The sequence below is a fragment of the Cyprinodon tularosa genome, unplaced genomic scaffold (assembly GCF_016077235.1).
Source record: "Cyprinodon tularosa strain WSP-4 unplaced genomic scaffold, ASM1607723v1 ctg1162, whole genome shotgun sequence".
NCBI classification, from domain to species: domain Eukaryota; kingdom Metazoa; phylum Chordata; class Actinopteri; order Cyprinodontiformes; family Cyprinodontidae; genus Cyprinodon; species Cyprinodon tularosa.
Window position 1 is genome coordinate 147,115 of NW_024037962.1, and position 26,864 is coordinate 173,978.

Sequence of the window (26,864 nt, forward strand, 5' to 3'; positions counted from 1 at the left end):
GATGGATGGATGGATGGATGATGGATGGATGGATGGATGATGGATGGATGATGGATGGATGGATGGATGGATGATGGATGGATGGATGGATGATGGATGATGGATGGATGGATGGATGATGGATGGATGGATGGATGGATGGATGGATGATGGATGGATGGATGGATGGATGATGGATGATGGATGGATGGATGATGGATGGATGGATGATGGATGGATGGATGGATGGATGATGGATGATGGATGGATGGATGATGGATGGATGGATGGATGGATGATGGATGGATGTTGCAGTATCTATAACAACCCAAACTCACAGGATTTCAGAATCAGACATCGCCAGTTATTAATTTCATAAACTCACCAGATCTGAACGCCCTGTTAAAAACCTCCCCCCCATAGAGGTAATGCAGCCTGATGATATTTACACCCCGTCAGATAGCGTTCCCCCCATGTAAAGCAGGGGAACGCCATCTGACGGGGTTTATAGGCCCGTCAGATAGCGTTCCCCCCTGATGTCATTTACGTTGAGTTGCACTAAATGCTAAACTCTCTGCAGGTTCTTGTCTTTGTCGTCCGCTCTATTCAGCTGGCTTTGGAAACACACGGCGAGAAGGTGGGGGCCGGGGGGGAGGGCTACGGGGGCGAGAAACGGAAAAGTAACGCAGTAGTTACTTTTACTAGTAACTAGTTACTTTTATTGTGGAGTAACTCAGTTAGTAACTCAGTTACTTTTTGGGAGAAGTAACTAGTAACTATAACTAATTACTTTTTCAAAGTAACGTGCCCAACGCTGTACATTCTACCTTCACCATAAAAGCTTACATTACATGAAGGGAAGCAGTCATATTTCCACCACAATATATTCTATTTCCTATAAATGAAACCATAGACCGTTAGATTTGGATGATATTTTCAGTTCAAGAATAAGGTCTGATTGAAAGCAGGGGGCGCTGTTGTCCCTCTGCGCTCGGAGTGGTTCTCTGGCATCACATGTCGGAACTGGCAGAGCTGCGACGTCTGACCCAGTTTGGAGGAAGCGCTCTTTGTCACATTTCCTCCCGTCAGAAACTCATCTCATTCAGAAACCAGCGCAGCGCGGCGCGGCGTGGGGCGGGGGAGAGGGACCGCAGCCACGCGCACAGACTCAGCAAGTTTAGCTGCTGCCACACCGGGTTCTGGTTCAGGACGGGCTCCTCTCAGGTAAGACCTGCAGGGACGAGGACTTTAGGGAGGTGTCTGACTGACAGTCTGCAGCAGGAGCTCCTCACCGAGGAGGAGCAGAGGGAGGGAGGAGGAGCAGAGGAGCGCTGCCAGCAGGGCGCGTGCTGTCTGTCTGACGTGATCAGCGGGATTATGGCCCCACAAAGTCTGGTTGTTTTCAGGAAACTGGTCCTGTGATGCTGCAGGCGCCTGATGCAGACCGTGGATGTCCTCCATGCTGCTGCTCTCCTCTTCTTGGTGGTTTAGAGGGAATCCTGTTAAAGTTTGGTTTGGTCTGAAACTGATCTTTACCTGAGTGACGTATCTGACTGATTCTGGCCTCACCTTTACAGCTGCTGGGGTCCATTAGGTCAGGATGGTCTGGATCCTCAGAGCAGCTTTCACAGTCTGCTGTTTCACCAGCAGAAACATCCAGAAAATCATTCACAGACTGTATGTATGATAAAGATATGATACAGATAGATTAGCAAGGAAACAGAGAAAGGAGAAAACTAAATATGTTAGATGAAAAATTAAACCCTCACTAAGGAAACAGAAAAAAGCACAAATAATCATTCCATATTCTAAAATCTTCAATATTAAAAACATGAATCCAAACACCTGACAGAAATTAATTAGAACTTAATAAGTGGCTATAATATAAGATCATGGCTGATAAAGTAGTTTATATCAAACGCTGTCGTTTTAATTTATTAAAATATGAGTAAAGATCTTCTCAGGTCAGAATGAACAGATAAACATCAGTCTGAGCAGAGGAGCCTCACTGTGGGAGGAGCTGAGCGTTCTCTGCTCCTCTGGAGAGGAGGCCGGGTCCTGCTGAAGCCTGCAGGCTGGAGAGGAGGCCTGGTCCTGCTGATGCCTGCAGGCTGGAGGGAGGCCGGGTCCTGCTGAAGCCTGCAGGCTGGAGAGGAGGCCTGGTCCTGCTGAAGCCTGCAGGCTGGAGAGGAGGCCGGGTCCTGCCTTAAGCCTGCAGGCTGGAGAGGAGGCCGGGTCCTGCTGAAGCCTGCAGGCTGGAGAGGAGGCCTGGTCCTGCTGATGCCTGCAGGCTGGAGAGGAGGCCTGGTCCTGCTGAAGCCTGCAGGCTGGAGGGAGGCCTGGTCCTGCTGAAGCCTGCAGGCTGGAGAGGAGGCCTGGTCCTGCTGAAGCCTGCAGGCTGGAGAGGAGGCCTGGTCCTGCTGATGCCTGCAGGCTGGAGAGGAGGCCTGGTCCTGCTGAAGCCTGCAGGCTGGAGAGGAGGCCTGGTCCTGCTGATGCCTGCAGGCTGGAGAGGAGGCCTGGTCCTGCTGATGCCTGCAGGCTGGAGGGAGGCCGGGTCCTGCTGAAGCCTGCAGGCTGGAGAGGAGGCCTGGTCCTGCTGATGCCTGCAGGCTGGAGAGGAGGCCTGGTCCTGCTGAAGCCTGCAGGCTGGAGAGGAGGCCGGGTCCTGCCTTAAGCCTGCAGGCTGGAGAGGAGGCCGGGTCCTGCTGAAGCCTGCAGGCTGGAGAGGAGGCCTGGTCCTGCTGATGCCTGCAGGCTGGAGAGGAGGCCTGGTCCTGCTGAAGCCTGCAGGCTGGAGGGAGGCCTGGTCCTGCTGAAGCCTGCAGGCTGGAGGGAGGCCTGGTCCTGCTGAAGCCTGCAGGCTGAGGGAGGCCTGGTCCTGCTGATGCCTGCAGGCTGGAGGGAGGCCTGGTCCTGCTGATGCCTGCAGGCTGGAGAGGAGGCCTGGTCCTGCTGATGCCTGCAGGCTGGAGGGAGGCCGGGTCCTGCTGAAGCCTGCAGGCTGGAGAGGAGGCCGGGTCCTGCTGAAGCCTGCAGGCTGGAGAGGAGGCCTGGTCCTGCTGAAGCCTGCAGGCTGGAGAGGAGGCCTGGCCCTGCTGATGCCTGCAGGCTGGAGGGAGGCCGGGTCCTGCTGAAGCCTGCAGGCTGGAGAGGAGGCCTGGTCCTGCTGAAGCCTGCAGGCTGGAGAGGAAGCCGGGTCCTGCTGAAGCCTGCAGGCTGGAGAGGAGGCCGGGTCCTGCTGAAGCCTGCAGGCTGGAGGGAGGCCTGGTCCTGCTGAAGCCTGCAGGCTGAGGGAGGCCTGGTCCTGCTGATGCCTGCAGGCTGGAGGGAGGCCTGGTCCTGCTGATGCCTGCAGGCTGGAGAGGAGGCCTGGTCCTGCTGATGCCTGCAGGCTGGAGGGAGGCCGGGTCCTGCTGAAGCCTGCAGGCTGGAGAGGAGGCCGGGTCCTGCTGAAGCCTGCAGGCTGGAGAGGAGGCCTGGTCCTGCTGAAGCCTGCAGGCTGGAGAGGAGGCCTGGTCCTGCTGATGCCTGCAGGCTGGAGGGAGGCCGGGTCCTGCTGAAGCCTGCAGGCTGGAGAGGAGGCCTGGTCCTGCTGAAGCCTGCAGGCTGGAGAGGAAGCCGGGTCCTGCTGAAGCCTGCAGGCTGGAGAGGAGGCCGGGTCCTGCTGAAGCCTGCAGGCTGGAGAGGAGGCCGGGTCCTGCTGAAGCCTGCAGGCTGGAGAGGAGGCCTGGTCCTGCTGAAGCCTGCAGGCTGGAGGGAGGCCTGGTCCTGCTGAAGCCTGCAGGCTGAGGGAGGCCTGGTCCTGCTGATGCCTGCAGGCTGGAGGGAGGCCTGGTCCTGCTGATGCCTGCAGGCTGGAGAGGAGGCCTGGTCCTGCTGATGCCTGCAGGCTGGAGGGAGGCCGGGTCCTGCTGAAGCCTGCAGGCTGGAGAGGAGGCCGGGTCCTGCTGAAGCCTGCAGGCTGGAGAGGAGGCCTGGTCCTGCTGAAGCCTGCAGGCTGGAGAGGAGGCCTGGTCCTGCTGAAGCCTGCAGGCTGGAGAGGAGGCCGGGTCCTGCTGAAGCCTGCAGGCTGGAGAGGAGGCCGGGTCCTGCTGAAGCCTGCAGGCTGGAGAGGAGGCCTGGTCCTGCTGAAGCCTGCAGGCTGGAGAGGAGGCCGGGTCCTGCTGAAGCCTGCAGGCTGGAGAGGAGGCCGGGTCCTGCTGAAGCCTGCAGGCTGGAGAGGAGGCCTGGTCCTGCTGAAGCCTGCAGGCTGGAGAGGAGGCCTGGTCCTGCTGAAGCCTGCAGGCTGGAGAGGCGGCCTGGTCCTGCTGAAGCCTGCAGGCTGGAGAGGAGGCCGGGTCCTGCTGAAGCCTGCAGGCTGGAGAGGAGGCCGGGTCCTGCTGAAGCCTGCAGGCTGGAGAGGAGGCCGGGTCCTGCTGAAGCCTGCAGGCTGGAGAGGAGGCCGGGTCCTGCTGAAGCCTGCAGGCTGGAGAGGAGGCCGGGTCCTGCTGAAGCCTGCAGGCTGGAGGGAGGCCTCCTCTGCAGCTGATGCTGCATGGCGTCCATCTGAGCTCTGGAGGTGAAAGACAGCAGAACTGAAAGGTCACCTGATGCTTGGGCTGCAACTAATGATTGCTTTGCTTATCAATTATTCTGTTGATTATTATAATAATCAGAGCCAAAGGTTCCTTAAAGAGGATTTTATACAGAAATAAACCAGGTGAAACTAAAACTGTTCCTGGATAAAGCGTATTTACAGATGAAAAGGTTTTTAATCTTCAATGCAAAATATTTATATATAGTTTTTCACATTCTTGGTATAATTGCTGCTCTCAGCTCTGTCAGCTAAAGGTGTGTTTTCAAGTTTTTATATTCCAGTTTAACAATTAATCGATGTCCAAATGTAGCCGGGTCAGTACCGTTCATTCAGGTTCAGGGTTTTTTTTTTTTTAAACCTTTCTCCTTCTTTGTTTACATGCTGCCTGTTTGCCAGTGAGTGAAAACAAGCAGCAAATGGCTAAACGGGAAAGAAGCTCTGCAAAAAAAACAAAATACCAAAAGCAACCTTTAATCTAGAGATTATTCAAAGTTGCTCCAGACCAGAGCCTCAGTAAATGGGAGGTCCAGGAGGAGGAAACGGTTCGGTGGTTCAGATGGTCCAGTCCCATCTGGTGCCAGGAATTACTTGCATGCCTTTTTGCATGAAGACGTTTTAATTTTAGCTCATAGAAATCATGAAATGCTTTGGTGACTTTCAGTTGTGTGACGTGAGCTGCAGCTTAGTTTAACTTTAGTCAATGAGCTGCTCGTCGTTCATTCACTCACAGTTTCTTTCCTTTTTTGACCAACAAAGCAGATGTGAGAATATTAGAGGGGAAGCTAAAAGAGCTGACTCATGAAAACAGGCAACATGAACATCCTTTTACTCTAATGTTCTCTGGGTTTCAACAGTTCCACAAAGACATGTGGATTTAACCTTTAGGACATTTCATCCCAGTAATGTCAATAACGTCCCTGCATTTAATGCAAACATGGTTGATCAGACAAACTAGACAGAGATGTTTATCAGTGTTTGGTTTCCACCACCTCTCAGCCAAGCTCTTCTCCTGCCGTTCGTAGTTCTTTGTGTTTTATAGTTTTATCTCCTGTCGCTGTTTGTTGCAGGTGTTTGAGTCAACATGGAAGCAGAAAACAACAACCAGCCTGCTCTGGACAATCACAACAATCTGTGCACGCTAAAAGCTCAGGAGGATCAGGTGAGAGGGGTGGTGCCTCCAGCGGAGGATCAGACGTTCACAGTAAATGTTGCTGTCTTAAAGTAACACTTTTAGTGTTAAAGTAACACTTAAGAGTACATTTGGTCCCACTCTGAATTAGTGTGGGACCAAATGCACTCTCAAAGTGCTACTTTAACACTCAAAGTGTTATTTTACCACTGCAACATTTACTGTGTTGGAGCTGCTACTGGCAGGCGTCCATGTGGGCGTGTCAGACCGGACCATCTAGCACCGCCGACCTCAGTCTGACTACTGTTTTATTTCTCTGACCCTCCCATTGAACAGAAAAACGCATCAAGCCTGAAGTACTGCTGCACTGCGGCCAACTTCCGCATTGAGAAGAAGATCGGACGCGGTCAGTTCAGCGAGGTTTATAAAGCCACGTATCTGCTGGACGGCCAGCTCGTTGCACTCAAGAAAGTCCAGGTATGCTGCCTCAGAAACACTCCAGGAAGTAGTCCCGCCCCAGTGTGTCGGCCACTGGCAGGAGGCTCATATCCATTAACCTAAAACATTTTACAGTGCAACACACTCAGATAACCACACTCTGCTCTACCACTGCAGATCTTTGAGATGATGGATATGAAGGCTCGTAAGGACTGCATCAAGGAGATTGATCTTCTGAAGGTAAGGCGCTAATGGTAAACTGAGACTTTGACTTAAATTAAAACCCCTGCAGACATTAGTCCTGCATAATCCTGGTGATTTTAATCACCAGTTATTGCCACAAATGCATGCGGCTGCTGTGCCCGTAGCTTAGCAACAACAGAACTGATGACATCACTCAAAGTTTCAGGAAAGGCAGAAGGTGGAATATAAACTGTTGCCAAAACACTGGTAAACCCTCTAGGCCGATAATACGGTCGGAAACAACAGTTCAGCATCTGGGCTGCAGTGATGAATCTTCTCACCAACATGTCCTCCATCTGTTGGTCACTAACTCTGCCAACCCCCCTCCTTTGAGTTTCCCAGTCTTCTTTAAATGTCTGCCTGCTGGTACGGTCAATTCAATTCAATTCAGTTTATTTATATAGCGCCAAATTCACAACACATGTCATCTCAAGGCACTTTACAGTTCAACCAGATCATACAGTCAAATTGATACAAAGTTTTCTATCTAAGGAAAACCAGCTGATTGCATTGACTCATTGACTCAAATACAATCCCCCACACTAAGCATGCTTGTAGCGACAGTGGAGAGGAAAAACTCCCTTTTAACAGGAAGAAACCTCCAGCAGAACCAGGCTCAGTGTGAGCGGCCATCTGCCGAGGCCGACTGGGGTTCAAGGAGACAGAAGCAGAGATACAAAAAGCAGCTGTAAAAGGCGGCCCCGTCCAGAGTCAGAGAGACGCCGGAGTCTGAGCTATGATCCTGCAGCCATGTTTCAGTCAAACACATCATGCTGCATTGCTGGTATTCTGGCTGGGTGCTTGCTGGGACTGGGAGTTCTTCTAAGATGTTTGCTAAAGATCTACATTGGCCATGATGACTGATGGAAGAGATATTTTAAATTTCTTCTTGCTCTCTCTTCTTCTTTGCTACTTGCATCCCGGCACCTCCTTCTAAACTCTGTTGGTACTTGTAGAAGTAGTTGAAGTGTTATTTAGAGATGTTAAAGACCTGCTGCTCCTGGGTGTGATAAAATCAACTTGCTATGGTTGCTATGGTTGCTATGGTTACGCATCATAACAAGCATCCAAAAAGGACAGAAATATCAGTGAAAAACCCTCCAGTTTCACATCTTTCAACAACAGAGGAGAAAAAGTTTAGAAAAAAGAAACTGATCCACAAAGAAAGGAATATCAGAGGAAGGCTAGCAGAGCGACTCCAACATTCAGCCTCCTTAAGCAGTACTGAACTCTAGAACATCATGGATCCTTCCTGGAGTAAATCTCTTCTGCTGTAATTATTGATCTTTTCCCCTGAGCTTCATCTTCCTTCACGTCAAAATCCAGTTTACCTGCTACGCAGATGACACCTCGCTCTACCCCGCCTGCAACCCCTGCCATGTCAGCCCCCCTTCCCTCTCTCCTCGTACCCCTCAGATATCGACTCTTAGTTCAAAACAAATTTTCTTGAACTAAACTCAGATAAAACAAAAATTCTCTTAACCAACAGCTTTTCTTTGACTATTGACAGCTTCTAATCTCCCCCTCCTTTAAAGTGACGTGCCTGGGTGTCATCCTTGACAGCCCCCTCCTCTTTAAACCCCAAATAAATAGCATCACCTGTTCTGCTTATTTCCACATGCAGGCTATGAACTGCTTTGTCCCTGTCAGCCCCTCTTCACTTTGTCCTTATTCATGATTTCATCGCCTGCTGTAGTTTCCTCCTGTTCCTGCAGCCCATAGTATTACCCCCACCCCAACCCTCCACCTTATCAGCCCCGTTCTTAGACAGCTTCATGTTCTCCCCATCATGGCCTCATGCCACCGAGGCCCTGACTCCTGCATCACTGGGATCATGTGTACTTCATATTCTGTAGTATTGTGTTAACTTTCAATTCTATTCAGTTTATTTCTATAGCTCCAATTCACATCATGTCATCTCAGGTCACTTTCCAGTTCACCAGATCATCCAGTCAGATTGATTCAAAGTTTTCTATCTAAGGAAAACCAGCTGATTGCATCGACTCATTGACTCTTCAGCAATCCCTCACACTAAGCATGCTTGTAGCGACAGTGGAGAGGAAAAACTCCCTTTGAACAGGAAGAAACCTCCAGCAGAACCAGGCTCAGTGTGAGCGGCCATCTGCTGAGGCCCACTGGGGTTCAAGGAGACAGAAGCAGACATAGAAAAAGAAGCATAGATACAAAAGGCAACTGTCAACCAGCTCCACAGGCGGCCCCGTCCAGGAAACACACAGCCAGGCAGACGAGCTCCGAGCCAGCTCCCATGTCAGAGGATGAAGAGAGCACATCCAGTTAGTCACAGTCAGAGAAACAGGACTACACTGGAAAACAGGCCAAGCTCCAACATCTAGAAACAAAGGTGTTGATGGCAGCAGCACAGCTGATATTTCTCTCCAGGATGGTGTCACAGCCAAACAGCAGTGACACCATCAGAAACCTTTATTCATTTTAATCGGACAGATTCAAACAAAAGCCTGAAAGTTTCTTTGGTTCACTGATCACCTTAAAGCAGGAAGCATTACGTTGATTTTTTGGGGTGATTAAAGTTGACTTTAATTCCAGTTTACTCTGAGCTGGAATTAAAACCTAACAGTGGTAGCTAAATGTTCACTAAATGGAAATATTTAGCCAGCTTTAAGTGGTAGCTGTCGCTACCCGATTCTTCCCAGAAGCCTGATCCATGCTGCGCATACGCAAACAGAATAATAACATCTGATCGCCAAAAACGTAAGTAATGAAGGTACTGAAAATACTTATTTATATTCCTCAATCATTAAAGAATGCTAAACTACATCGTATAGAAAATATAGAAGATTTTTCTGAAAGAAAAGGTTACGTATTACATTCTCTCCATTGTATTGCGTGACATCATCGTCGGACATGCTCTGAGCAGTCACAGTATTGTTTCAAAGTATTGCTTTTTCAGTTTTTAGAATATGCAATATTTATGCAAATAGAAAATATTCAAAAGGAATGCGCAGGACGGACGGAGCTTCAGAGACGGATCGGGTGGTGAGAGTTGCGGAATCAAAAAATATCTTCTGCTTAGGTTTAGCTAGCATGAGATGGTCGGTAAAGATAAAAACGCTCCTTTGGAATAATTACTAAGAATGTTCTTCCTGTTTGTGTTTTTCAGCAACTGAATCATCCAAATGTAATCAAGTATCTGGACTCCTTTATTGAAGACAACGAGCTGAACATTGTGTTGGAGCTGGCAGATGCTGGAGATCTTTCCCAAATGATAAAGGTCAGGCGCCACAACCAAGAGCTCGCTTTGGTTAGATCAGATGGAAAATTAAAAACCTTAAAAATGTTTAGACACCACTAAAAAAACAAAAGGAACACTTTGAACGAGGATTAGAACACATTGAAAGACTAATCGTGCTGGATATCCAAACTGAAAGGCAATGGCTAACATGTTGGCAGCATTAGGAGGACACATGGTTGGCTGAAGATAGACTTAACCTGAAAAACTGCTGCAGCTGGTCCACATGGCGGGCAGGTCCTTCAGTAGCTCTCCAAGGTCCTGACTGGTTGGTCTGCAGAGGAAGACCTCCTAGGGACAAGGGCGTCAGGAGGTCGCATCACATCACTGAGCTCCCGGACAGTTTGAGGTGCAACCTGGTAGTATCAGATAGACCTGAACATGATGATCCAGAGATGTCTAATTGGATTAGATCACTGAGGTCATTTAGTGCACCTGCTGATATAAATATGACCATCTAACAGCTGAAAACACTCCTACTCAGTATTCTGCTTATTTAACCAATAACATAAATTCATTTAGACTTGTGTATTCATGACTGGCATCAATATGGACCTCTTACACCTTCTAACAGTTAAATGAAATAAACATGGCATATTTTCAGTGTTGTGGAACCTTAACTGTCATGGTTGGTTTAAGTGATCTGACCCACATGCAGAGAACCACTCAGAGACCAAGGAGAAACGTTTAACAGGTTTATTAAATGTAGATGAATAACAGAAGTTGGATCTGGAACTCAGCGGACTGGTGAATCGGAACTGGAAAGTCTGAAGGGGAGATCACAGTGATCAGTTCAGGGATCGTAGGAAATTTGACTGAGGCTTGAATATTACTGAAGAGGAACTCAAGTTTGAAGGGGCTCTTGTTAATCCCTGAATCCAGCTTGTGGGGGTTAATCTAGAGAGGAGACAGATAGACAAACGTTGGACCCAGAGGAGTAAAGGAGCGGACTGTCACTTGGATTTCCGATGAGGACTTGAACGGATCATGTGGAGGTTTTCCCCTGCTCAGTGTGTACTCAGTTAATCCTTCCAGGGGGAGAAGGTCCAGGTATCTAGTTACTCAGGAAGGCTTCCTGCTGAAGAGCAAAGACAAAAACTTGATATTTCTCAGAGAAACAAAGCTTAGGTTAGATTCTGCTAATCTCAGCTTGGCTAGAGTACCCAAAACTGGCAAACACTCTGGCGTCGACGTAGTGACAGCCCACTGCTCAAATACTCCTCCAGTAATGGTCCAATGAGCCGGATGTGTGCAGGGAGGCCCAACGAGGACAGGGCGCCACCTGGTGGTGGAGAGAGAAAAACAACCAACACAAACAGGATTCTTAACATTAACAAGATAAAGTCTAACATGAACGTCCACCAAAAGATGATAAATGGCTCCTCATCAGTGGACGAGTAGCGTATTTGCATCTATGTGTAACATTTGCAGTCTAATCTGTCTGATACATCTGTTGTGCAATTTTACCCAAAGATTATGAATATATTAAACTGGGAGGTATAGTTAATTAATATGTCATTGAAATCATGGGTAAAGCCAATAAATGTTATCTAATATTATTTAAACAATTCGAACTGTAATCTGCTTACTCACCAGGGTTTAGTCTTTTACATTAAGGTCGGACTCCTGGACTGTTAACCAAAAGGAGGGTAGATCTGACCTGAGTGACAAATCGTTCACTACATAAAATAACTAAAAAACACCAAAGGTTAAAATACAATGATGCCTTTAATAACTATTAATCCCTATCACTGGATTATTTTATATAATGACTGTGTAAATGCTAAACTATACTGAAAATAAGCACAAATAAATAAAAGCAGACAAAAAAGGATTTAAAGAGTCCATTCAAGAGTTTTTGAAGAATGTTCAAGTTTTAAGGCTTAATGCATTAAAAGTTTCCTTTAAAATACCAGCAGATAAATGTGAATAACTAATGCAGAGATTTGAAATGCAATCAATCAGTGAAAATGAACAAAAGACTCAGGAATGCATTAAAATATAGTAACGCTGTAAAGAATGGGTTAATTCAGCTGGTACCAGGCGGTCCGGTTTAGGGGCAGGACAGAGGACTCAGAAAGGCTGCTACCATAGGGAGCTAGCAATAACAAGCTATTGTTATTATCTTGGAGCTAACAATGCTATCAAATCCAACCGTAGTAGCCTAACCCTTGAACCAAATGCAAATGAGGAATTAAGAAGACAGTAACACGCAGCATGGATCATTCAGCCAGGATCAGTTAGCGTTAGCATTCAGTTCAGAACTCTGACTGAGAAACCATCTGCAGTTGAACCAGAAAGCTTCTTTTAAATAAAACACACAACACATCTAAAATGAACTTTTCTGCCTAGCTCTCGCCCAAGCAGAGTATCTGCTAAGCATCAGATGAAAGAGGGGAAAGGTGCTGGCTCAGTGGAATGGAGGAGGTGGGCTTTGGTTCCGTTCTAGAGTCTGATTTGGGTTGGTTGGTTCTGTTCAGTCCTAGAGAAGCAGTGTTGCCAACTCCTCAGAAAGGAAAGTAGCTATTGGCTGTGCTATAAGTCGCTGAATGACGTCATTGCCTAATTTCCATAATATATATATATTTTTTTTTACTTTTTTTTTATTTAACTTTTTCTTTTTTCCCGTGTGGTCCACTAAGGACCTTAAAAATCATGCTAAAACATGAACATTTTGAACCATAACATTTTTTTTTACATTACATTAACAATCTAAATGGGAAAAAGAAGACTATAAAGAATCAATGACAATGTGAGCAAATGGTAATTATTGTTTTTTTTTTTTTTTACTAATAAGAATTAGAATATAGTAACATTGGTTGGGCTGAAAATGGCCTATTAGCTGTTCTATGAGCCCTAATGCAGCCTGGTTAAAAGCCCTAGAATGAAACCACAGGTTTTCTTCCTTTTATGGTTTGATCATGAATATTTAGATGAGCTGTGCTCTGATTGGTTGGTTTACAACGAGGGAAGCTGCTGAGCAAAGACACATCATAGCAACAAGCACTCAGTCACTGAAACATCAGATTGTTGATATGGTAGGGGGACCAGACGTCCTCTTTTTCCCGGATATGTCCTACTTTTCATACCTAAAAAAATGTCCGGGGGGAGTTTCAACATCATCCGGGATTTTGGTCGCCTACAGTGCAGCACGGGTCGAAACAGACCAGGCACTTGAACCGAGCCGTCAGCTCCGGGGCTGGTCTGGGAACTCCGGTGGCCAGGGGCAGGCAGCCATCAGGGGATGAGGCAACCAAACCCGACCCGGTGACGGTAGCCTGGGCATCGGTGGCCCTGTGCTTCCCCCCGCCTGCTCGGTAAGGCAGGCGGGGGGAAGCACGGTAAGGATCGGTTCGAATGCCCGGTCCGGTCCAGTCCGGTCCGGTCCAGTCAGCGGCCCAGCGGCCACCCCCCTGGAAGGGATTCGAACAAACCAGCCAGAAAACCACTGAATTTAAAAGAAAAAGTTCTTAATTTATTTTAAAAAAATGTTCAAAAGATGATAAACTGGGCCTAAAAACAGAGGTCAACAAAACAGACCTCAGTTCAGGTACTAACATAAAGAACTGAAGCACAATCTGACCTAACAAACAAGACATGTGTCATGATGGGTTCCAGAAAAGCCCAGTATGCAGAACACCACGGAGACAGATGAAAAGTTTAACAAGTTTTATTAAGCACAAGCATATGGAATAAACACAGGAACTGGTTCAGGCCTGGGGGCAGGTTCACTGGAGTCTGTGAGGATGACAGTTCAGTTAGCTTGGGAGCAGATGAGTTTGAGTTTGAGAGTTTCTGATTGATACCTTGAGGAGTCCGGGTTTGGCTTTGAGAGAGGAACTGTTGGGTCCAGAGACTGTTTAGTTCAGCAGAGTCCAATAACCGCTTCAGCGTCTTACTTCTAGCGTGAGGGCAGACCTTGGCTTTGGGTTTCCAGCTCTTAGTCCAGAGCTGCATAGGAATCCAGAGAAGAGTCTTCAGGTTTGGCTGAGAGGGCAGGCTCGGCAGGTTAAGCTCTTCCAGAGCTTACAAGGGAAACAGGAATCCTGTAAGCAGAGACAAAGAGGGATTAGAATCCAACCAGGGAACAGAAGCAACGAAGGTACTCAGGAGATGCTAGGCTCAGGTGCTAACCAAACTGGATAAACACTGAGGCGTTGAGGCAAGGTCTGAAGGCAGGTTATATACTGGAGGATCCTCCTGATGATGAGATGCGCCTCAGGTGTGTCGAAGGCTCAGCTCAGGAGGATCCACGGCGAACTCTGCTGGAGAAAGGTGGAACTTCTCCAGATCCCAACTGTCATGATGGGTGTCACAGAGAGTAAGCCCAAGATGCAGAACACACACGGAGGCACTGGTAAAAGTCCAAAGAGTTTATTAAAGGCACAAGCACATGAATCACAGTTCAGGCAGGGAACTAATCCGCTGGGGTCTGTGCGGGGAAAGGGAGATGGCTGGATGTGAGCTGAGTTTGAGCTTCCAGCTCACTGCAGGGAACAACAGGGGAAATCCACATGGGAACCTCTTAGGGAAACTCCACAGAGGAGTCGTCAGGTAGCATCCACGTAGAATTCATGGGTAGGCTCACCAGGGCAGGTTAGCAGGTTAGCTTTCCTAGAGCGTCAGGCTAGGGACTGGCTTCCTGTGATGCAACTCTCCCAGAGCTGCAGGCCAGAGACAGGTGCCAGAGAGACTGCTCTTCCAGGGCTTCACGAAGAGACAGGAGGTTAAGCTCATCCAGAGCTTTCACAAAGAGACAGGAGGTTAAGCTCATCCAGAGCTTTCACAAAGAGACAGGAGGTTAAGCTCATCCAGAGCTTTCACGAGGAGACAGGTGGTTAAGCTCATCCAGAGCTTTCACAAAGAGACAGGAGGTTAAGCTCATCCAGAGCTTTCACGAAGAGACAGGAGGTTAAGCTCATCCAGAGCTTCACGAAGAGACAGGAGGTTAAGCTCATCCAGAGCTTCACGAGGAGACAGGAGGTTAAGCTCATCCAGAGCTTCACGAAGAGACAGGAGGTTAAGCTCATCCAGAGCTTTCACGAAGAGACAGGAGGTTAAGCTCATCCAGAGCTTTCACGAAGAGACAGGAGGTTAAGCTCATCCAGAGCTTTCACGAGGAGACAGGTGGTTAAGCTCATCCAGAGCTTCACGAGGAGACAGGAGGTTAAGCTCATCCAGAGCTTCACGAAGAGACAGGAGGTTAAGCTCATCCAGAGCTTCACGAGGAGACAGGAGGTTAAGCTCATCCAGAGCTTCACGAGGAGACAGGAGGTTAAGCTCATCCAGAGCTTCACGAGGAGACAGGAGGTTAAGCTCATCCAGAGCTTCACGAAGAGACAGGAGGTTAAGCTCATCCAGAGCTTCACGAGGAGACAGGTGGTTAAGCTCATCCAGAGCTTCACGAAGAGACAGGGGGTTAAGCTCATCCAGAGCTTCACGAAGAGACAGGAGGTTAAGCTCATCCAGAGCTTCACGAAGAGACAGGAGGTTAAGCTCATCCAGAGCTTCACGAAGAGACAGGATTCCTGTGAGGCAGAGACAAGGAAGAGTTAGAATCTGATCTCACACTTGAGATAACGAAGATTCTTCAGTAACAGAGGCTCAGGAAGCTAACCAACTAAGATCAACACTGCGGCGTGGAATCAAGGTCAGGCAGGAGCTTATAAAGGAGAGGTCTTCTGATAAGAGGATTAGGAACAGGTGTGCAGGAAGGTTCCAGCTCCAGAAGACCCACAGTGCATCCTGCTGGAGACAGGGGGTAATCTCCAGATCCCCACAGTAACTCCAACCCTAAGGGAAAAACAAAGAGAGCAGAAAAAGGATCCTCGGCGCCCTCTGGTGGGCAAGCCTGAGGATCCCAACAGAGCCCCCCCCTCAAGGGCGGATTCCAGACGCCCCCCGAAAAAGTCCAACAAAAACAAACAAAAAACAACCCACCCAGGGTGGGCGGAGGGGGCACTAGGGCGAGGAGGGCCAGAACCAACAGAAAAAGAGGTCCAACAAACAAAAAACAACCCACCCAGGGTGGGCGAAGGTGGAAACAGGCCAGGAGGGCAGAAAACAAAACCAGAGTCCAGAACAAAAAACGATCCACTTATGGTGGACGAAAACAAATGAAAACCCAAAAACTTTCTTGGGCAAAGTCTCTGGTGGCCAGCCGAGGGACCGGCAGCGGGACTGAGTCTCAGATGACCGGACAAGGGACCGGCAGCGGGACAGAGTCTCAGGTGGCCGGCCGAGGGACCGGCAGCAGGACACAGTGTCAGGTGGCCTGCCATGGGGCCGGCTGCAGGACACAGTCTCAGGTGGCCTGCCATGGGGCCGGCAGCAGGACACAGTCTCAGGTGGCCTGCCATGGGGCCGGCAGCAGGACACAGTCTCAGGTGGCCTGCCATGGGGCCGGCAGCAGGACACAGTCTCAGGTGGCCTGCCGTGGGGCCGGCAGCAGGACACAGTGTCAGGTGGCTTGCCGTAGGGCTGGCAGCAGGACACAGTCTCAGGTGGCCTGCCGTGGGGCCGGTTACAGGACACAGTGTCAGGTGACCTGCCGTAGGTCTGGCAGCAGGACACAGTCTCAGGTGGCCTGCCGTGGGGCCGGTTGCAGGACACAGTCTCAGGTGGCCTGCCATGGGGCCGGTTGCAGGACACAGTCTCAGGTGGCCTGCCATGGGGCCGGCAGCAGGACACAGTCTCAGGTGGCCTGCCGTAGGGCTGGCAGCAGGACACAGTCTCAGGTGGCCTGCTGTGGGGCCGGTTGCAGGACACAGTCTCAGGTGGCCTGCCATGGGGCCGGCAGCAGGACACAGTGTCAGGTGACCTGCCGTGGGGCCGGTTGCAGGACACAGTCTCAGGTGGCCTGCCGTGGGGCCGGTTGCAGGACACAGTCTCAGGTGGCCTGCCATGGGGCCGGCTGCAGGACACAGTCTCAGGTGGCCTGCCATGGGGCCGGCAGCAGGACACAGTGTCAGGTGACCTGCCGTGGGGCCGGTTGCAGGACACAGTCTCAGGTGGCCTGCCGTGGGGCCGGTTGCAGGACACAGTCTCAGGTGGCCTGCCATGGGGCCGGCTGCAGGACAAAGTCTCAGGTGGCCTGCCATGGGGCCGGCTGCAGGACACAGTCTCAGGTGGCCTGCCATGGGGCCGGCAGCAGGACACAGTCTCAGGTGGCCTGCCGTGGAGCCGGCAGCAGGACACAGTGTCAGGTGGCTTGCCGTAGGGCTGGCAGCAGGACACAGTGTCAGGTGGCTTGCCGTAGGGCTGGCAGCAGGACACAGTCTCAGGTGGCCTGCCGTAGGGCTGGCAGCAGGACACAGTCTCAGGTGGCCTGCCGTGGGGCCGGTTGCAGGACACAGTCTTAGGTGGCCTGCCATGGGGCCGGCTGCAGGACACAGTCTCAGGTGGCCTGCCATGGGGCCGGCAGCAGGACACAGTCTCAGGTGGCCTGCCGTGGGGCCGGTTGCAGGACACAGTCTTAGGTGGCCTGCCATGGGGCCGGCTGCAGGACACAGTCTCAGGTGGCCTGCCGTGGGGCCGGTTGCAGGACACAGTCTCAGGTGGCCTGCCGTGGGGCCGGCTGCAGGACACAGTCTCAGGTGGCCTGCCGTGGGGCCGGCTGCAGGACACAGTCTCAGGTGGCCTGCCGTGGGACCGGCAGCGGAAGCGTAGAAGCTGCTCAGGAGGCCGACCGTTGAGATGAATGTGGAGCAGCGTCTTAGGGAGACCACCGCCGGGCCGGAGGCACGGTTGAGGTTCAGGAGGCCGGCCTACGATCCGGCAACGGAGCAAAGTCTTAGGTGGCCGGCAGCGGGGTCGAGGGCGACGCTGACACTCTGGGGGTCTGCCGCGGGGCCGAAGGCGAAGAACCTTCTCAGAAGGAAGATGCCCAAACTTCAGCAGGAACCCCCACGGGGTACCCCGTCCCCTCCTCGGCAGCTCAGGCTCTGTAGCAACCGCCGACTGCGGCTCAGGAGGAGGCTCTGAGGAGACCATCGAGTGCGGCTCTGGAGGACGCTCTGAAGAGGCCGCAGACTGCGGCTCTGCAGGAGGCTCTGAAGAGGCCGCCGACTGCGACTCTGGAGGAGGCTCTGAAGAGGCCGCGGCTCTGGAGGAGGCTCTGAAGAGGCCGCGGACTGCGGCTCTGGAGGAGGCTCTGAAGAGGCCGCCGAATGCGGCTCTGGAGGAGGAGCAGGGGAGCCCGCCGACTGCGGCTCTGGAGGAGGCTCTGAAGAGGCCGCGGACTGCAGCTCTGGAGGAGGCTCTGAAGAGGCCGCCGACTGCGGCTCTGGAGGAGGCTCTGAAGAGACCGCGGACTGCGGCTCTGGAGGAGGCTCTGAAGAGGCCGCCGACTGCGGCTCTGGAGCAGGGGAGCCCGCCGACTGCGGCTCTGGAGCAGGGGAGCCCGCCGATTGCGGCTCTCGAGCATGGGAGCCCGCCGATTGCGGCTCCCGATCAGGAACAGGGGAGCCCGCCGATTGCGGCTCCCGATCAGGAACAGGGGAGCCCGCCGATTGCGGCTCCGGCTCAGGAACAGGGGAGCCCGCCGATTGCGGCTCCGGGTCTGGAACAGGGGAGCTCCGGCTCCGGGTCTGGAACATGTGGAATCACCGACTGTGGTTCCACCTCTGGGACTGGAGGGAACATCCATGGAGGCTCTAGTTCTGTCTCTGAGGAGGCTTGAAAAGTCTGTAGAGGGCTCTTGGCGAATTGTGGTCCCTGTAGAGAGGCTCTTGGAGGCCTATCACCATCAACTCCGAATTCAGAAGTCCTTCTAACCTTTAGCTCAGGAGTCTCTAGACGGCACAGGGCAGGCTCAGGGGTCTCTGGACGGCACAGAACAGGCTCAGGAGTCTCTGGATGACACAGAGCTGTCTCAGGGGTCTCTAGACGGCACAGAGCTGACACAAGGCGACGCCTTTTCTTACGCCGAGAAGTATTAGGAGCTAAGCTAAGTGGTTTATTGAAAGGATCAGACGCAAAATTAACCGGTTGAGAAAAAATAATTCCTGAATGGATTACAGGATCTGGGGCTAACAAATCAGGCATGGGGTCTGGTTCAAAACAAACTGGGTTATTTTCTGGTCTGGGAGCTGGATTAAGCTGGCGTGAAACAGAAAGCGGAGGCTCGAAAGGGCAGATATCATCCCTATCTCCATAGAAAAAGTTCCATAACTCAGCTTCATGGATGTGGGGAGCTCGATTAACAGGCGAGGGAAATGGTTTTGAAAACACGGAAACAGGTTCAGGTGTCTGGTCAGGCTGTACGGCTCTGGGTCTTGTTAGCATTGTAGAAGTGGTTAGCGAATTCTAACTGTAACTCACGGAGGGTTTGTCTATGTTCATGAATCTGAGCGTCCCTTTTCTCAGTCCAAAGACGGAGGTGATCTGCTGGGCTTTGGGTCTGGCCGCAGTGTTCTGTCATGATGGGTGTCACAGAGAGTAAGCCCAAGATGCAGAACACACACGGAGGCACTGGTAAAAGTCCAAAGAGTTTATTAAAGGCACAAGCACATGAATCACAGTTCAGGCAGGGGACTAATCCGCTGGGGTCTGTGCGGGGAAAGGGAGATGGCTGGATGTGAGCTGAGTTTGAGCTTCCAGCTCACTGCAGGGAACAACAGGGGAAATCCACATGGGAACCTCTTAGGGAAACTCCACAGAGGAGTCGTCAGGTAGCATCCACGTAGAATTCATGGGTAGGCTCACCAGGGCAGGTTAGCAGGTTAGCTTTCCTAGAGCGTCAGGCTAGGGACTGGCTTCCTGTGATGCAACTCTCCCAGAGCTGCAGGCCAGAGACAGGTGCCAGAGAGACTGCTCTTCCAGGGCTTCACGAAGAGACAGGTGGTTAAGCTTATCCAGAGCTTTCACGAAGAGACAGGAGGTTAAGCTCATCCAGAGCTTTCACAAAGAGACAGGAGGTTAAGCTCATCCAGAGCTTTCACGAGGAGACAGGTGGTTAAGCTTATCCAGAGCTTTCACGAAGAGACAGGAGGTTAAGCTCATCCAGAGCTTTCACGAAGAGACAGGAGGTTAAGCTCATCCAGAGCTTTCACGAGGAGACAGGTGGTTAAGCTCATCCAGAGCTTTCACGAGAGACAGGATTCCTGTGAGGCAGAGACAAAGAAGAGTTAGAATCTGATCTCACACGAGAGATAACGAAGATTCTTCAGTAACAGAGGCTCAGGAAGCTAACCAACTAAGATCAACACTGCGGCGTGGAATCAAGGACAGGCAGGAACTTATAAAGGAGAGGTCTTCTGATAAGAGGATTAGGAACAGGTGTGCAGGAAGGTTCCAGCTCCAGAAGACCCACAGCGCATCCTGCTGGAGACAGAGGGTAAACTCCAGATCCCCACAGTAACTCCAACCCTAAGGGAAAAACAAAGAGAGCAGAAAAAGGATCCTTGGCGCCCTCTGGTGGGCAAGCCTGAGGATCCCAACACCAACAACATGAGGGAAACCTAAACTGTGGCTGATCAGACCATTTAATTTAACTAATTAACAAAATTACCCAAACTTAGAATATTTAAACAAATGATGAACAAATTTCCCCTCCCATTCCAAATGGTTTGACCCGCTGATTAGCCTGGAGCGACCAACTGAGGAAAGCTGGAGCTCATTGCAGTCCTCCACCAGCAGATCTAAAGGAAACTGGCAACTCAGAGAGGAAATTAATCAATTGCATCTTAACAAAAAACAACCTGACAAAGTTAACTTAATGTGTGCACTGCAAAAAGCTAACTTAAAGTCAGGCTAATGAAGATATATGAAATATACAACTCATTTTCAAAATTAAAAAAATATAAAAGATATATACGTTAGCTATGCTAGCTTGCTATCAACAGCTTAGCGACAGAATGCATTTTATGACCCCTACATAGCAGCCACCAGTTTGTAGCAGCGACTCAGAGGCCGGCAGCACAGCTCTAACCAGAGCCAAACCAGTGGGTCACAGTCCGGTGGTTTATCGGTGCAACGACAGAACCGTTAGAACACGGGTCGGCAGCTTCTAGCAGCTCCTCACAGAACAGCAATAGGGCTGGTTCATGGTCCAACCAGAACTGGAGAGTTTCTCATCTGCTTCAGCAGGCAGGTTCACTAAACACTGCATTCAAACTGGTTTGAAACGCAGGAAAAGACCATTGCTACCTTCAGCTCCTTCTGAATCGTAGGCAGCGAACACAGACTCTTATCTGGAGGTTTTTTCAACTGAAAACCAGCGAATGTATACCCTATTAAGGCCGCAGGACCGCAGGACCGCAGGACCGAGGCAGCTGAATGAAGTCGGCTGCTTAAGAAAACTGTTGCAGGGATGATCGTCAACACTTCTTACATTCTGCTAGCCCTGAAATGACCGTAGCAATGCTCTCTTTCATCTGCATGTCTAGTTTATCGATGTAATGGAAACTAAACCATGACTAAGGATCTTAATGCTAAAACCATCATGGCTGTATCGCCTTAAAGCACTTATTTAAACACTGATAAGAGACAAAGTCAGACTTCAGGCTCAGTGTTACTGAGCCTGAAGTCTGACTGACCTTTCTATGTGTCGATAGAAGCAACTAAACTAGAAACGGTTTAGTTGCACCGTGAATTAAAGCTGAATAGATTCTTTCATCTGATGCTTTTTTATGTCCTTGCAGTACTTCAAGAAACACCGGCGGCTGATACCAGAAAGGACCATCTGGAAATACTTTGTGCAGCTGTGCAGCGCCCTTGAGCATATGCATTCACGCAGAGTTATGCACCGCGGTAAAGAGCTGGATCTTAGTTTGTTCATTCATTCTTTCATTCATTCATTCATTCATTCATTCATTCATTGTCATGGCTGCATAGTCAGTATAACTCCTCCTGTCTGACTCCATCTAGGTCAGCTGACCTTTTGCACACAGTGCTGCAAACAAACAGTAACACTTTACAAATCCCATCATTTATAAACAAAGAGGAGAGCATTTATTGATGATTAACAGATTATTAATGTTGGATGTTAATTTATAAACTGCATCTACACTATTAATAAAAGGTAAATAGATCATATATCCGTGCTATATTGGTTTAATGTCAATGGAGTAGCTTCTTGCCTAATCCTAATCTGACTGATTTATGTTAGATTAGCTCTGAGGCTAACATCAGTAATAATGATCTAATTACCTTTTATAAATGGTTTATATGCAGTTTATAACTTAATCAAACATTAATAAACTGTTAATCATTAATAAATGGTGTGTTTAGTATTTATAAATGATGGTTTTGATGGTTATCTATATACAGTGTAACCAAACATGCATTTAACCCAATCAGTGAGCGACTCTGGCCTTGTTCATGAGGCGGGCTGCAGGTGGGAAGAAGCTGGTTTGTTGCAGCCTGTTCTGGTCCTGTAGGACTGCTGCCTCCTAACAGAGGGGAAGGTGAAACAGCCAGTGTCTGGGTGGGGGGGTTTAGCTTTAACACTGACTGTTCCTGCTAGCCTCTGGGTCCTGGAGGTGTACAGTTTACTGTTGAAGTGTTTCTACTGAAAGACGTGTTTGTTTGTTTGTGAGCAGATATCAAACCAGCCAACGTGTTTATGACAGCCTCAGGGGAGGTGAAGCTGGGAGATCTGGGATTAGGGCGATTCTTCAGCTCCAAAACCACAGCAGCTCATTCTTTAGGTGACGCACACATTGGTCCATCCATGCATGCTGTTCTTCTAAGATGCTTCTCTGAGCAGACATCAGCGTGGACCTCTCCTGTTCTCCTGCTTGCAGTGGGGACGCCGTACTACATGTCGCCGGAGCGGATCCATGAGAACGGATATAATTTCAAGTCGGATATCTGGTCCCTGGGGTGTCTTCTGTACGAGGTGAGCTCAGTGTGTGGACCCTGCAGCCTGAGAGCTTCATCCTGGCAGGAACCAGAACAGCTGGTCCAGCTGATGGTGCTCCTTCCTGAGGTCCTTGAAAGCATCGCTAGGTTCTGCTCTGGATTGATCTGAAGAGAGAGCAGCTTTTTTTCACACAGTTAGGTTTTTTTAATCGAAAAGGATGAAAACACATTTAGTTTTACACAGAAAAATTAGTTATAAAAAAATGGATGATTGGATGATAAACTATATGTTACATTTAGAACATTTATAAAAAAGGATATTTAAATAAAACAGAAGCCAGAAAAAATGAATTGAAAAAAAAGTGTGTATATATATATATATATATATATATATATATATATATATATATATATATATATATACATATATATATATATATATATATATATATATATGTATATATATATACATATATATATATATATATATATATATATGTATATATATATATATATATATATATATATATATATATACAGTCAGGTCCATAAATATTGGGATATCAACACAGTTCTAATCTTTTTGGCTCTATACACCACCACAATGGATTTGAAATGAAACAATTTGAGGGTATTTACATCCAAATCAGATGAAGGGTGTAGGAATTACAACAGTGTGTACAGGTGCTGGTCATAAAATTAGAATATCATGAAAAAGTAGATTGATTTCAGTAATTCCATTTAAAAAGTGAAACTTGTATATTATATTCATACATTACATACAAACTCATATATTTCAGATGTTTATTTTGTTTAATTTTGATGATTACAAATGACAACAAATGAAAATCTCAAATTCATCATATCAGAAAATTAGAATATTTGCATTGAAGTCTGCACCAACAGACTTCAATGCAAAGCAGAACTAAAATGAACCCTGTACAGTGACCATCCAGCTTCTTCTGATGGTCTAGACTGGATGAAACTGGCCTCCTTCATCCATCCAGCTTCACGCTGTTACCAGGCTTCTCTATACCAGTCTCACTATAACCTTTTAGTTTTGGTGTATTTTAAGTCAGATCCCATTAGAGGGATTGAGCTTTAGAAATTTACTGCTTTTGCCACCTGCTAATATATAAACATCTACTCACAGTTATGTTTGCAGCATTATTTCTTGTCTTTTCTTTGTTGAACATCAGACAGAAAAAGGTCATTTAAAAAAACAAACAGGTATTTTTTCCCCATTTTTTTCCTACCTTTAAGCTCCTGATGCAGAATAAATTACAGGTGCTGGTCATAAAATTAGAATATCATGAAAAAGTAGATTGATTTCAGTAATTCCATTTAAAAAGTGAAACTTGTATATTATATTCATACATTACATACAAACTCATATATTTCAGATGTTTATTTTGTTTAATTTTGATGATTACAAATGACAACAAATGAAAATCTCAAATTCATCATATCAGAAAATTAGAATATTGTGAAAAGGTTCAAAATTGATGGCCCCTGGTGCCACACTCTAATCAGCTAATTAACTCAAACCACCTGCAAAAGCCTTTAAATGGTCTTTCAGTCTAGTTCTATAGGCTACACAATCATGGGGAAGACTGCTGACTTGACAGTTGTCCAAAAGACGACCATCGACACCTTGCACAAGGAGGGCAAGACACAAAAGGTCATCGCTAAAGAGGCTGGCTGTTCACAGAGCTCAGTGTCCAAGCACATTAATAGAGAGGCGAAGGGAAGGAAAAGATGTGGTGGAAAAAAGTGTACAAGCAAGAGAGATAACCGCACCCTGGAGAGGATTGTGAAACAAAACCCCTTCAAAAATGTGGGGGAGATTCACAAAGAGTGGACTGCAGCTGGAGTGAGTGCTTCAAGAACCACCACACACAGACGTATGAAAGACATGGGTTTCTGCTGTCGCATTCCTTGTGTCAAGCCACTCTTGAACCACAGACAGCGTCAGAAGCGTCTTGCCTGGGCTAAAGAGAAACAGGACTGGACTGCTGGTGAGTGGTCCAAAGTCATGTTCTCTGATGAAAGTAAATTTTGCATTTCCTTTGGAAATCAAGGTCCCAGAGTCTGGAGGAAAAGAAGAGAGGCACTTCATCCACGTTGCTTGAAGTCCAGTGTAAAGTTTCCACAGTCAGTGATGGTTTGGGGTGCCATGTCATCTGCTGGTGTTGGTCCATTGTGTTTTCTGAGGTCCAGGGTCAACGCAGCCACATACCAGGAAGTTTTAGAGCACTTCCTGCTTCCTGCAGCTGACCAACTTTTTGGAGATGCAGATTTCATTTTCCAACAGGACTTGGCACCTGCACACAGTGCCAAAGCTACCAGTACCTGGTTGAAGGACCATGGTATCCCTGTTCTTAATTGGCCAGCAAACTCTCCTGACCTTAACCCCATAGAAAATCTATGGGGTATTGTGAAGAAGAAGATGCAATACACCAGACCCAACAATTCAGAAGAGCTAAAAGCCACTATTAGAGCAACCTGGGCTATCATAACACCTGAGCAGTGCCACAGACTGATCGACTCCATGCCACGCCGCATTGCTGCAGTAATACAGGCCAAAGGAGGCCCAACTAAATACTGAGTGCTGTACATGCTCATACTTTTCATGTTCATACTTTTCAGTTGGCCAACATTTCTATAAATCCTTTGTTTTTATTGGTCTTCAGTAATATTCTAATTTTCTGATATGATGAATTTGAGATTTTCATTTGTTGTCATTTGTAATCATCAAAATTAAACAAAATAAACATCTGAAATATATGAGTTTGTATGTAATGTATGAATATAATATACAAGTTTCACTTTTTAAATGGAATTACTGAAATCAATCTACTTTTTCATGATATTCTAATTTTATGACCAGCACCTGTATATGTGCCTGCCACTTTTTTAGGGACCCAAAGTAATGGGACAATCTGCTGCTCAGCTGTTCCATGGCCAGGTGTGTGTTATTCTCTCATTATCCCATTTACAAGGAGCAGATAAAAGGTCCAGAGTTCATTTCAAGTCTACTGTTTGCATTTGGAATCTGTTGCTGTCAACTGTCAATATGAGATCTAAAGAGCTGTTGCTATCAGTGAAGCAAGCCATCATTAGGCTGAAAAATCACAACAAACCCATCAGAGAGATAGCTAAAACATTAGGTGTGGCCAAATCAAGTGTTAGGAACAATCTTAAGAAGAAAGAACGCACCGGTGAGCTCAGCAACACCAAAAGACCCGGAAGACCACGGAAAACCACTGTGGTGGATGACCGAAGAATTCTTTCCCTGGTGAAGAAAACACCCTTAACAACAGTTGGCCAGATCAAGAACACTCTCCAGGAGGTAGGTGTATGTGTGTCAAAGTCAACAATCAAGAGAAGACTTCACCAGAGTGAATAAAAAGGGTTTACCACAAGATGTAAACCATTGGTGAGCCTCAAAAACCGGAAGGCCAGATTAAAGTTTGCCAAACAACATCTAAAAAAGCCTTCACAGTTCTGGAACAACATCCTTTGGACGGATGAAACCAAGATCAACTTGTACCAGAGTGATGGAAAGAGAAGAGTGTGGAGAAGGAAAGGAACTGCTCATGATCCAAAGCATACCACCTCATCAGTGAAGCATTGTGGTGTTAGTGTCATGGCGTGGGCATGTATGGCTGCCAATGGAACTGGTTCTCTTGTATTTATTGATGATGTGACTGCTGACAAAAGCAGCAGGATAATTTCTGAAGTGTTTCAGGCAATATTATCCGCTCATATTCAGCCAAATGCTTCAGAACTCATTGGAAGGCGCTCCACAGTGCAGATGGACAATGACCCAAAGCATACTGCGAAAGCAACCAAAGAGTTTTGTAAGGGAAAGAAGTGGAATGTTATGCAATGGCCAAGTCAATCACCTGACCTGAATCCGATTGAGCATGCATTTCACTTGCTGAAGACAAAACTGAAGGGAAAATGCCCCAAGAACAAGCAGGAACTGAAGACCGTTGCAGGAACTGAAGACCGTTGCAGTAGAGGCCTGGACGAGCATCACCAGGGATGAAACCCAGCGTCTGGTGATGTCTATGCCTTTCAGACTACAGGCTGTAATTGACTGCAAAGGATTTGCAACCAAGTATTAAAAAGTGAAAGTTTGATTTATGATTATTAATCTGTCCCAATACTTTTGGTCCCTTAAAAAGTGGCAGGCACATATACACACTGTTGTAATTCCTACACCCTTCATCTGATTTGGATGTAAATACCTTCAAATTAAAGCTGAAAGTCTGCAGATAAAGCACATATTGTTTGTTTCATTTCAAATCCATTGTGGTGGTGTATAGAGCCAAAAAGATTAGAATTGTGTTGATGTCCCAATATTTATGGACCTGACTGTGTATATATATATATATATATATATATATATATAAAAT

The 26,864-nt window shown here is 48.1% G+C and overlaps 1 protein-coding gene across 1 annotated transcript in view; it reads left to right on the forward strand.

The window, feature by feature from the left end:
- Positions 1-999: 999 nt before the first annotated feature.
- nek6 (NIMA-related kinase 6) overlaps positions 1,000-26,864 on the forward strand; it is a 32,698-nt gene continuing 6,833 nt past the window's right edge. The window contains exons 1-8 of the mRNA XM_038307458.1: positions 1,000-1,203; positions 5,626-5,717; positions 6,024-6,164; positions 6,303-6,365; positions 9,508-9,618; positions 21,279-21,387; positions 22,179-22,286; positions 22,383-22,477. Of these exons, the coding sequence (XP_038163386.1) occupies positions 5,640-5,717; positions 6,024-6,164; positions 6,303-6,365; positions 9,508-9,618; positions 21,279-21,387; positions 22,179-22,286; positions 22,383-22,477 (705 nt within the window). The 5' untranslated portion in view covers positions 1,000-1,203; positions 5,626-5,639. The remainder of the gene's footprint in view (positions 1,204-5,625; positions 5,718-6,023; positions 6,165-6,302; positions 6,366-9,507; positions 9,619-21,278; positions 21,388-22,178; positions 22,287-22,382; positions 22,478-26,864) is intronic.